The sequence below is a fragment of the Camellia sinensis genome, chromosome 13, assembly GCF_055761805.1.
Source record: "Camellia sinensis isolate YWXY chromosome 13, ASM5576180v1, whole genome shotgun sequence".
Classification (NCBI taxonomy): Eukaryota; Viridiplantae; Streptophyta; class Magnoliopsida; order Ericales; family Theaceae; genus Camellia; species Camellia sinensis.
In genome coordinates, this window is record NC_138973.1 from 15,162,063 (window position 1) to 15,174,292 (window position 12,230).

Consider the following 12,230-nt stretch of genomic DNA (forward strand, 5'->3'; position numbering starts at 1 on the left):
GATTACATCCCACTCCTTGACGTTATGAAAATTACATTCTCGCCCTTGTTGTTAATAATCTCATTTCGCAAACCCTCTACTTATATAAAAGACAAGAACTTCTGGTAGAAAAAAGAGGAAATTACATTAAAAGAAAAAGTAAAGCAAAGATAAAAAGAGAAAAAAAAAAAAGAAGTAAAGCAAACCAAGAAAAGAGAGAGTGTATGAATTTAATGTCTTTTTGATACCAACGTTAATTCTGTCCAAATAATTACAATGACAGGGGGGTTATTGTAATTTTCCGAACGTCAGGGAGTAATATGTAATAAATCTAAATATCAGGAGATGTAAATGTAATTAATCTAACTTATAATTAGTTATTTCTTGTGACAAAATTTTCATACTATCGCTAAAAATTAAAAATTAGTGACGTTTTTTAATAATGTTTGATAAAAATACCATTAATTTTTATAGGACCTATTGGATAGTAAGTCCACTTATTAAGACTTAAATGTAAGTCCCTTTGGCATTTTTAGCATAAAATAATAATAAACAATCAAAAAAATTTGCATAATTTTTAAATAGGATAAGATGTAACTTCTTTTATTTTATTTTTTTATTTCCAAACAAAACATGTACTATGCCCCTCACGATTTCAAAATTTTACTAAAACTCTTTATTAACATAATTCTAAGCCCCTCACCATTTTATTTTCAAAAATGTCAATAAAATAATTCTAAAAATATTTTTGGAAAAACTGTAAATCTGTGGGAGAAATCTCTTTTAATAAAATTTTGATAGATAAAAAGAACTTACATCACATACAAAAAGAAATTTATTCCACCATAAAAATAAAATTATTATTTCGCTCCTCAACTAGAAAGCAATTTTGACATTGCAAATAATTTTCCTAAATGGCTATGACATACATACATACCTCACACACTCACTTCAAAAACAATTTTGACATTGCAAATAATTTTCCTAAATGGCAATGACGTCAATACATATACATCACACACTCACTTCAAAAACAATTTTGACACTGCAAATAATTTTCCTAAATGGCAATGACGTCAATCCATACATCACACACTCACTTCAAAACCAATATAAATGCTCTCTTTCTTGTCTCTAACAGAGCATGTTCCTTAACCACCAAACCAATTACTCTCCAAAATACAAGAAGAAACAAAGACTACCCACTATCCAACACCTAGAAACAGAGACACACCAAAAGATACCCATCTGTTCTTCTCCTCTAAAAAATAAAAATAACACATCAAAGATTCAATCAAATTTCTCAAAAGAAATTTGAGAAACATTGGTGACAATGGAGGGTGGTGATAATATACTGAGAGTGAGTAGTGCTCGTTTGAGTAGTTCCAACATATGGAGGAACAGCGGGAGAGAAGTTTTCTCAAAATCTTTTCACGATGAAGACGACGAAGATGCTCTGAAATGGGCTGCTCTGGAAAAATTACCCACTTATCAGAGGATTCAGAGAGGTATTCTGACTGAAGAACAAGGCCATGCGAGAGAGATTGACATCAAAAATCTTGGAGTGATGGAGAGAAAGAATCTGTTGGAGAGGCTCGTGAAAATCGCAGAGGATGACAATGAGAAGTTCTTGTTGAAGCTCAAGAAACGCATTGACAGGTAATCTCAATTTTTTCTTCTTTTTTTTGGGATTTTATGATTGTAAATTGATCTGGGTTGTTGATGTAATCGTGTTTGAAGCACATTTATTTTTTTGTGTCTCTGTTTTCTGATTTTTACAGAGTTGGGATTGATCTTCCCACCATTGAAGTCCGGTTCGAGCATTTGAATGTCGATGCAGAAGCTTATGTTGGTGGTAGAGCACTTCCAACAATTCTCAACTTCTCCATTAATCTTTTTGAGGTGAATTTTCTCAATTAGAACACATAAACATGTTCATGTCTTTGTTGTAATTTGTAAATTGAACTAAACCTGTTTTCTCTCTCTGTTTCTCTCTGTTTTAAAAAGGGGTTCTTGAATTACCTGCATGTGCTTCCAAGTAGGAAGAAACCATTATCAATCCTTCATGATGTTAGTGGAATCATCAAGCCTGGCAGGTGAGGATAAAATTTTTAAGTCCCATGGTCTGTTAATTGTTATGGATTAACCTAACAACAGTTCTCAACCCCATTGATCTTGTTTTTGCAGAATGACATTGCTTTTGGGCCCACCAAGCTCTGGAAAGACATCATTGCTGCTTGCTTTGGGTGGAAAACTTGATTCAGATCTAAAAGTAAGAACACAACTACTAGTTCATTTTTTTTTTTTTTTAAAAAAAAAAAAAAACCAACTATCTCTGGTTTTGTTGTTAAAATTTATTTATTTTTAAATATTATAAAATTAATTTGGTAAAAAATAGTAATAAATTCAAAAGCGATCATCATCTTGATTTTTTTTTTTTTTGAAAAATAATAATTTTTAAAAACTTAAAAACATCTTTTGCGGTTTATTTACACCAAACTAATTTTAAGTATTTTTTTTAGAACAATTGCCGAAAACTGAATTGGGGGCTTGTTTTATCCTGTGATCTTACATAAATCTTGTTGTGAAGAGTTTCGTAATTGTACTGGACACTCAAATTTATTGTAAGGGCCTTTTACGGAGACAAAGGGCTATGACTATTAGGCTGTTAGGCGCGTAGTGAATATAATCTTCAAAAAGCATAATTTTTAATATATTTTATAAAACATATACTCAAAATGGAATTGGGGACTTGTTTCATCTTGTAATCTTTACATTAATCTCGTAGTGATTTGTGTTGTACTTTTACTATAAAAGCCTTTTATCGAGATGGAGGGGCCGTTAAGCACGTAGTGAACTTTATATTCTTTCCAACTATATTACTGAACCACATATAAGTGTTTAATTATTTCTCTTTATTGTTTTTTGCAAGTGGAAGTTTTGATTTCTGTAAAACAAGTCTGATGGTAAAAAAATTGCAGGTTTCTGGGACAGTAACATACAATGGGCATGGAATGAATGAGTTTGTTCCACAGAGGACATCAGCTTATATAAGTCAGCATGACCTTCATATAGGAGAATTGACAGTGAGAGAAACACTGGCTTTCTCAGCAAGATGTCAAGGTGTCGGAGCTCGCTATGGTCGGTTATATTCAATGGGTGTTGATCATATTTAGGATTTGGTTATGAGAATTGAATTGGGTCTTAACTGGTTTGTTTGAATTTGAAAATTTTGCAGACATGTTAACAGAATTGGCTAGAAGAGAAAAAGAAGCAAACATTAAGCCTGATCCTGATCTTGACATTTACATGAAAGTAAGGGAATAGTTGTTCTGTTTGGTTTTTTTTTTTTTCACTTGCTTAGTTTTGTTTTTATATGCGAATTTTGGTATTTTGTTAAGCCATAAATGCTTTTCTTCTGGATGTAATTCTTGTGAATTGTTTTCTTTTTTTGTTTTGTATATCTAACTATACTCTTGTAATTATTCAGGCAGTATCACTAGAAGGGCAAAGGGCCAGTGTGGTCACAGACTATGTTCTTAAGGTGTTTGAATGAATTTCTCTTAAATGACATTTCATGGGGGAAAATACAAAAATCACACAAAATTGATATGCATACTTTCTGGTTTTCCAAATTCACAGATTTTGGGATTGGAAGTTTGTGCTGACACTATGGTGGGTGATGAAATGGTGCGGGGTATATCTGGTGGGCAGAAAAAACGAGTCACGACAGGTAATTCCTAACCTGCTGACTTCGTGTTAGATGATTACACCTTTTCTTTTTCTTTTTTCTTTTTTTAAATATTTACCTATTTTGATAAAATATGATACAGGGGAGATGCTGGTTGGACCGGCAAGAGCGCTCTTCATGGATGAGATATCAACTGGCTTGGACAGTTCTACAACTTATCAAATTGTGAACTCAATCAAGCAGTCCATCCACATCCTTCAAGGAACTGCTGTTATCTCTCTCCTCCAGCCAGCGCCAGAAACTTATGACTTGTTTGATGACATAATTCTCCTCTCAGATGGGCAAATTGTATATGAAGGCCCTCGTGAAAATGTCCTAGAGTTTTTCGAATACATGGGCTTCAAGTGTCCTGAGAGGAAAGGAGTTGCGGACTTTTTACAAGAAGTACTTTTTTGAATTATAACTGTTCTCCAAATACATTCTTTTTTTATGGTATAGAACACACTAGACTTTTGAAGTACTCAAAATGTTTTTGGTGAAATCATAGGTGACTTCGAAGAAAGATCAAGAGCAGTACTGGGCAAAGAGAGATGAGCCGTATAATTTTGTTAATGTCAACGAATTTGCAGAGGCATTTTTGTCATTTCACGTTGGCCGAAAATTAGGAGATGAGCTTGCCATTCCATTTGACAAAGCCAAGAGCCACCCTGCAGCTTTAACAACTAAGAAGTATGGTGTTAGTAAGAAGGAACTGTTGAAAGCTCTCATCTCCAGAGAATACTTGCTCATGAAAAGGAATTCATTTGTCTACATATTCAAATTCACTCAAGTGAGTACATGTCAAATCATAGCATTAAACTTTCATAGTTCCACTTCACATTTATGAAATAATTTGGAACTTTTGTTCTAACTCCCATCAATGGTTGCCGATTTCAGCTTATTATTATGGCGTTTATTGCAATGACAATATTTCTAAGAGTTGAGATGCCCAAGAAAACAACAGCAGATGGAACGGTTTTCATGGGTGCTTTGTTCTATAGTATCATGATGATTATGTTTAATGGGTTTGCGGAGCTAGCCATGACCATCTTGAAGCTTCCCACCTTTTACAAGCAAAGAGACCTTCTCTTTTTTCCAGCTTGGGCTTACTCTTTACCCAAATGGATCCTCAAGATCCCAATAACATTTGTAGAAGTCGGTATTTGGGTTTTCACAACTTATTATGTCATAGGATTTGATCCAAATGTTGGAAGGTAATGATGTGTGACTATAGTTTAGGATTTGGTTTCAAGATTTTCATTTCAATAATCTGATCGATTTTTATTGGCAGGTTGTTCAAAATGTACCTTCTACTTCTATTAATTAACCAGATGGCTTCTGGAATGTTCCGACTCATTGGGGCATTAGGACGGAACATGATTGTTGCGAACACTTTTGGCTCATTTGCTCTACTTGGAGTTCTTGTATTGGGTGGATTTATCTTGTCAAGAGGTAAAGAAAGTGAAACATAATATGACACAAGTGTGCACACACATTTTCTTTTGGTTCATGACTTGAATTTTATTATAAGAACTGCTTTCTTTGCCTCAGAGAATATAAAAAAATGGTGGATATGGGGTTATTGGGCCTCACCTTTGATGTATGCGCAGAACGCAATAGCAGTGAATGAATTTCTTGGGAGCAGTTGGAGACATGTAAGCATATCATGTTTTTGAGCTTGCAAGAAACCTAAAGAAAATCATCACAAAAAAAAAAAGAAAAAAAAAGGAAAAAGATTTAGAGTAAGATGATCTAAACTTGGGAAATTTTTTTGTGTTATAGGTTCCTGCAAATTCAACAGAATCATTAGGCGTAACAGTCTTGAAGTCTCGCGGGATATTCCCAGAAGCATACTGGTATTGGATTGGAGTCGGAGCTTCGATTGGATATATTTTTCTGTTCAATTGCCTTTTCACTTTGGCTCTCGCTTATCTCAACCGTGAGTAACCATTCATTCATTTTGAATATTGGATTTTTTACTTTAAAATTTGACAAACCCCAATTAGAGTTACTTGGGGTTCAATTTGTTCTATTAAGTAATTAAGGGGTCAATATGATGCAGCATTTGGGAAGCCTCAGGCTATTCTGACTGAAGAAACCATGGCAGAGAGAAATGCTTGTAAGATAGGAGAGATTGAGCTATCATCAAGAGGAAAGAGACTTTCAGGTGGGTCACTAATTAGCCCTCAGATTGTGCTCTTCATTTATGGTTTGCAAGTTTTTGGTGATAACACACTCAACGCATCTTTATGCAGAAAGGGGAGATGAAGTTCAAAGAAGTGCTTTATCGACCTCAATGACTTCAAGAGTAGGTAGCGTTAGTGAAGTCAGCCAAAACAGGAAGCGCGGAATGGTTCTTCCATTCGAACCTCTTTCAATCACATTCAATGATGTCAGATATGCAGTAGATATGCCACAGGTATCTTTGAGTATATGGATGGTGAAGTAAAAATATAGTACTTGTTTAAACACAAAGTGCTAATCTTGATTATCTTGATGACTATGCACATACTAAAATTGTTACTATACATGTAGGAAATGAAAGCCCGAGGCATTCCTGAAGACCGGCTAAAACTTCTGAAAGGCGTGAGTGGTGCTTTCAGGCCTGGAGTTCTTACAGCTCTGATGGGTGTTAGTGGGGCTGGAAAGACCACTCTGATGGATGTCTTGGCAGGTAGGAAAACGGGTGGATATATTGAGGGAAGGATCACGATATCAGGATACCCAAAGAAACAAGAGACATTCGCTCGTGTAACAGGATACTGTGAGCAAACTGACATTCACTCCCCTCATGTAACTGTTTACGAGTCCTTGCAATACTCTGCTTGGCTCCGGTTGCCTTCTGACATTGATTCTGCTCGCAAAAAGGTGACGTATAATCATAGAGTTTGAATGCCAAGATGAATCCTTGCATGTCTTTCTTTCAATTATAGACATGTTAAAATGTTAATCTAAATGATGAATTGCAGATGTTTGTCGATGAGGTCATGGAGCTTGTTGAGCTAACCCCTTTAAAGGAAGCACTAGTTGGGTTGCCTGGAGTGAACGGTCTTTCGACTGAACAACGCAAGAGGTTGACAATTGCAGTAGAGCTCGTAGCCAACCCATCCATAATATTCATGGATGAGCCAACCTCTGGACTTGATGCTAGGGCAGCCGCAATTGTGATGAGAACAGTAAGAAACACGGTGGACACAGGACGAACTGTGGTGTGTACCATCCATCAGCCGAGCATTGACATATTTGATGCTTTTGATGAGGTAGGCAATTTTTACAAGATTAATGATCCAATGCTTTAAATTAGTTTCAAAATTTATATAAGAGAACTAAAGAATGAATATTTTGGATTCGCAGCTATTTCTTCTAAAACGAGGGGGTGAAGAAATATATGTTGGTCCATTAGGCCGCCATTCTGCCCATCTGATCGAGTACTTTGAAGTAATATATATGAGGCCATTCAAACTTCCCATGTTTGTGTTTCTACTTAGGTAATAACATAATCATCTTATGTTTCTTTTAGGGTATCAATGGAATTAGTAAAATCAAAGACGGTTATAATCCAGCAACATGGATGTTAGAGGTGACTTCAGCAGCACAAGAAGCAGCTCTTGGGGTGAACTTTGCTGAAATGTACAAGAATTCAGATCTATATAGGTATGGCCCTCTTACATAATCAAAACAAAATTTTGTTTCTACATCTAGTTCAAACTAATCTAAATTCTGAGAAAAATCAGCATTGAAATATAAATGTGGCAAGCATAAATAATTTTCCTTTTGGATACGGATCTATTTCCCAGCATTAACACTCTATGATGACTAATTAGGAGAAACAAAGACTTAATCAAGGACCTTAGTACACCTCCTCCGGGCTCAAAAGATATATATTTCCCCACTCAATATTCGCAAGCTTTCTTTATTCAATGCATGGCATGCCTATGGAAACAGCACTTGTCATACTGGCGAAACCCGCCATATAGTGCAGTGAGATTCTTGTTCACAACATGCATAGCTCTGTTGTTCGGGACTATCTTCTGGGATCTCGGTTCCAAAAGGTATATTCATAAAGGAAAAGCCAAAAATAGTTTTATCCAATTTTCAAAATTGTTTCACCATTTCATAGTTCCTAAATTAACTTTCATGTTCTGGTATTGCAGGGGAACACAACAAGATATCTTCAACGCAATGGGTTCTATGTATGCTGCTGTGCTATTTCTTGGTGTACAAAATGCTGGTTCAGTGCAGCCTGTAGTTGCGATTGAGAGAACAGTCTTTTACAGGGAAAGAGCAGCCGGAATGTATTCAGCATTGCCATATGCTTTTGGACAGGTAGTTATTTTTATTTCTATGCGAAATTGGCTAGACAAAATGCATTTGTCATTCAAGCACCTCCCTAAGGTAGAAAATTTGGGATTTGAAGATAACCAGTTACCAGGAATTCATTATAATAATAAAATAAAATAAAAATTAAAAAAAAAAGGTAATGCAGGTTGTGTGCATATGCTTTAGACTGGGAAAACTGTGGCTACTCCTTGTATGAACTTGGTTCAAAAGAACTGTTTACTATAAAAGTGTAAAACTTTATTTTAAATTTTCAAGATACTTCAAATTTTTATTTTATTTGCTTATTTATTTTTTTTGGCAGGTTGTGATTGAGATCCCATACATTTTTGTTCAGACTCTCATATATGGAGTCATAGTTTACGCCATGATTGGATTTGAGTGGACAGTTGCCAAGTTCTTATGGTATCTGTTTTTCATGTACTTCACCCTGTTATACTACACTTTCTATGGGATGATGACAGTGGCAGTAACTCCCAACCACAACATTGCCTCCATAGTCTCATCCGCTTTCTATGTATTATGGAACCTTTTCTCTGGATTCATCATTCCAAAACCAGTAAGTTAAATTGATTCCAAAACATTCAACTTTCACAACACGAGAGGTAACATGTTAAAAAATAACTCAAAAGGATTTAAACATTTTTTCTTTTTTCTTATTTTCCTATGATCATGACAGAGAATACCGGTGTGGTGGAGGTGGTACTATTACATTTGCCCAGTTGCTTGGACTCTGTATGGATTAGTTGCTTCACAGTTTGGAGACATTCAAGGAACGCTTGACACAGGTGAAACAGTTGAAGAATTTGTCAGGAATTACTTTGATTTTAAACATGAATTTGTGGGCTATGTGGCAATTATTATAGTTGGGATAGCTGTGCTCTTTGGATTCATCTTTGCCAATTCAATCAGGGTATTTAACTTCCAGAAAAGATAATAATTTTATGCAAAAAAATAACTCTTTCTGAAAAAGATCTTCTAGCCATGATAGTTTCTGCCAATGTGTGATGTACATTATTATAGGATTTTTATTTTATTTTTTTGTTTCATTCTTTTTTTCTGGTTCCATCAGCTTTTGAATTCTTTTCTGCTTATTTTGATTTTGTAATGAGTTAGGTTTGTGTAAGGAGACCCTAGGGCATTGAGAGTCTATGTAATGTAACCCATCTACATGTAATGAACTGATGCAAAGTGCAATAAAAAAAATGGAAAATTCTAAGCAATTATTTGAAGAGTTTCTTTCAATCGTTGTTGTATGTATTGATTTTCTTGGTACTTTTATTATTACTTTTCTTTTTTGGCCGATACTTTTATTTTAAATGATTTCCTTTTAATTGAGTTGCAGTTTATCGGTAATTGTCTCTCTAATAATAAAGGGGTAAATACTATCTAAAAATAATAAAGGGGTAAATTATATTTTGGAGAATTTTAAATTCAGTGTATATTTAAAAAAATAATTACAAATGAATAAATTTTTTTATAAATATTAATAATTAAATTGTTAAACTTTTTCGTCATGTAATAATTCTGTGAAAAAACCACTAGGTGGTAATTTCGAATCAGGATTCCGTCATTACATTTCCTCTTTGCATTTCTTACTTACTAGTTTATTGGGCCCACTTTAGGCCCAATTTTGATAATCCGAACCGTTCATATTTTAATATTTGTTCAGTATATCATACCTGTAAAAATTCAAGTTGATCGGATATCAGAAAGCATGTGTTCGGAAAACTGTTTATTAAATTCTTTAAAAAAAATAGTTTTTAGTTCGAGTTTTCCGAACACATGCTTTCTGATATCCGATCAACTTGATTTTTTTATAGGTATAATATACTGAATAAATCTTAAAATATGAATGATTCGGATTATTAAAATTGTGAGCCCAATGGACCAATAAATAAGAAATACAAGGAGAAAATAGTAGGAGGGGATCCTGATTCGGTAATTTCCCCCTATACGTTTCCCAACTTTATTGTTTCGTCCTCCGGCTCATGCATATCAGGTTTTTGACCTTTCACCATCCCATCTGTCATGGGCTAAAAGAGTTGGTTTATTGATCAGCAAAAAGTCTTTTTTGTCTTGAGCTAAAAAATAATAATTTAAAAAGTCATTTTTTTATAAATAAAAAATTAATTTTTTTAACAATTATCAAATGCATCTATATTTTAGATTCTAAAAAATCAATTGCTGAACTCCATCTGATACATCGTGATATATTAGTTAGAATGAAAATCACTGGCGTATAGGCTAATTTTAATATATAGGCTCCATTTGAAAATATGCTATTTAATTAGTTATTTGATTTTTTATCTAATTTAGCCTGATTACAAATGTTATGTTTGAGATAATAATTGATTTTTTTTTTAATTGATTTGATGGTTTGTAAGAAATAAAATAAAATAATTATAAGTTAGACGTAACATTTTATTTTTATTAATTATTTTAACCAAATAACCTAACCAAACAAGGCCATAATCAATTCATAATCAAATTCATAGATGGTTAGTTTGACTACTATACAAGCTCTTGTTTGCATGATTTTAACCCAAGTCATTGAATAAATTTAGAAGGAATTACAAATCAGATCAAATTTTTAACAATAACAACATACATATGAAATTTTTTTATAACTTTAATAATTAAAATTTATAAATTTTATCATTAATTTAAATTTTATTTCAACCTTCAACTAATTTATTATTTCCCCATAAGTTTTCATCCAAAGTGCAAGGCACGTAACAAAATGGCTTGACTTGACTATGGTAAATACTCCAAATCTCAAGAAATGAGAGATGATTTATTGTTGGGTGGATCATTATTTTGGTGGCTCTCCACTCTACATTGTGTTATTTGTTTGTCAAGTAAATATTATTGACCTTCTAGAAAGAAAAAAAATTCCTAAAATTAGGAATTGGATAAGACTTTGGATTTGTTGGTCCTCCCAAATTTCAATGACCAAATTAAACAAATATTTTCTGTCTCATATCACCATACTTGACTAATAAAAATATTAGGAAAAAAAAAATCGTTCATAATTTTTTTGAATAATTTGAGGACATGCCAAACTAATTTTAAAATATAGTTTCCTAAAATTCAATTTTTGAAAGACTAAGGGATTATTTGGAACTTTTTCACCCAAAGTCTTCCTTTCATATATGCATCGTTCAGCAAGAGCTCACTCAAAAGCAAAAGTAGCCACAAACTACCTTTACTTCAATCTTAGGTCCCGTTTGGAGACTTACCTTTTTAATTAAAAAGTCAAAAAGTTATCATTTTAGTCAAAAAGTCAACAATTCATACCAAAAAATCAAAGATTCTCTTTTTTCTCTACTTTTTGCACATCTTTTCGTAATTAGCCAAAAAGTCATCCCAAACATATAAGTTTTTTTTACCTACCTTTTTAGCCAAATAGCTAAAAAGTTACTAAATTAGCCTGTTCCCAAACGAGGCCTTAATACTAAACAATATTTTAAGATATTCATAAACTAATTTCACTTGATTGAGATATACGACTTTATTTGATTTATCGTAAAACATTCATGAAATAAATATTAGTTAATAAGCTTAAGACATTGTTTAGTGTTGAGATAAGGTGAAAATTTGTTTTGAATAAATAAATAACAATATTAAAAAGAGTTTTGAAATATTTTTTCAACTTTTGAAATATGTAAAATATGTTTAAGAACTTATGAAAAGTAACTTCATGTATGCACTGTTTCATGACGATTATAATGGAAGATAAGGACAAAATTTTTTAATTTTTTCAAAACACATTAACCATATCCTTGGAGAGGTTATTTGTAGAATTAAAGTAATACTTCAAACTATTCATCTCATGACACTAGTCATATTGGGTATGTTTGGTTTGACTTTGTAGAGTGACTTTGGAAAAAAAATTTAAAAAAATTTGTTTGGTTTGTAATTTTTTCAAAACAATTTCTAAAATCACTTTCTTTTTCTTATACATCAATCAATCACTTTTTCTCTCTCATCTCTCATTCTCAATCACTTTTTCTCTCACACTCAATTATAACAAAATAAATCATTCCAAACTCTCAAACTACTTTCAAAATACACAACCAAACAAAGCAAAAAAATTTCTAAACTCTCTCTCCAAAATAATTTTTAAAACTACTCTCTCAAAACCAAACCAAACATACCCATTATCTTTCCAAACAATAAA

The 12,230-nt window shown here is 33.0% G+C and overlaps 1 protein-coding gene across 2 annotated transcripts; it reads left to right on the forward strand.

Annotated features, from left to right (window-relative positions):
- Positions 1 to 1,091: 1,091 nt before the first annotated feature.
- LOC114277627 (pleiotropic drug resistance protein 1-like) lies at positions 1,092 to 9,270 on the forward strand. 2 transcript variants are annotated; one of them, XM_082901592.1, is made up of 24 exons: positions 1,092 to 1,638; positions 1,761 to 1,881; positions 1,987 to 2,075; positions 2,167 to 2,251; positions 2,961 to 3,120; positions 3,218 to 3,294; positions 3,470 to 3,523; positions 3,622 to 3,712; positions 3,813 to 4,114; positions 4,218 to 4,499; positions 4,607 to 4,923; positions 5,001 to 5,161; positions 5,261 to 5,364; positions 5,492 to 5,648; positions 5,772 to 5,876; positions 5,965 to 6,128; positions 6,245 to 6,577; positions 6,679 to 6,969; positions 7,064 to 7,147; positions 7,230 to 7,363; positions 7,534 to 7,761; positions 7,864 to 8,035; positions 8,352 to 8,606; positions 8,727 to 9,270. In XM_082901592.1, the coding sequence occupies exons 1-24, from the start codon at positions 1,313 to 1,315 to the stop codon at positions 8,982 to 8,984; spliced, it is 4,350 nt and encodes a 1,449-aa protein (XP_082757718.1). In that variant the 5' UTR covers positions 1,092 to 1,312; the 3' UTR covers positions 8,985 to 9,270. The 2 variants fall into 2 exon arrangements, with proteins under 2 accessions (XP_082757718.1, XP_082757719.1); XM_082901593.1 differs by lacking the exon at positions 7,534 to 7,761 and having other exon boundaries at positions 1,103 to 1,638.
- Positions 9,271 to 12,230: the final 2,960 nt, after the last annotated feature.

Bases quoted from the DNA above. Each gene is read 5' to 3' on its own strand.
- LOC114277627 (XM_082901592.1), top strand. From the start codon at position 1,313: ATGGAGGGTGGTGATAATATACTGAGAGTGAGTAGTGCTCGTTTGAGT. The intron at 7,364-7,533 runs GTATGGCCCTCT...ATGACTAATTAG, and splicing joins AAGAATTCAGATCTATATAG to GAGAAACAAAGACTTAATCA. The intron at 8,036-8,351 runs GTAGTTATTTTT...TTTTTTTGGCAG, and splicing joins TGCCATATGCTTTTGGACAG to GTTGTGATTGAGATCCCATA.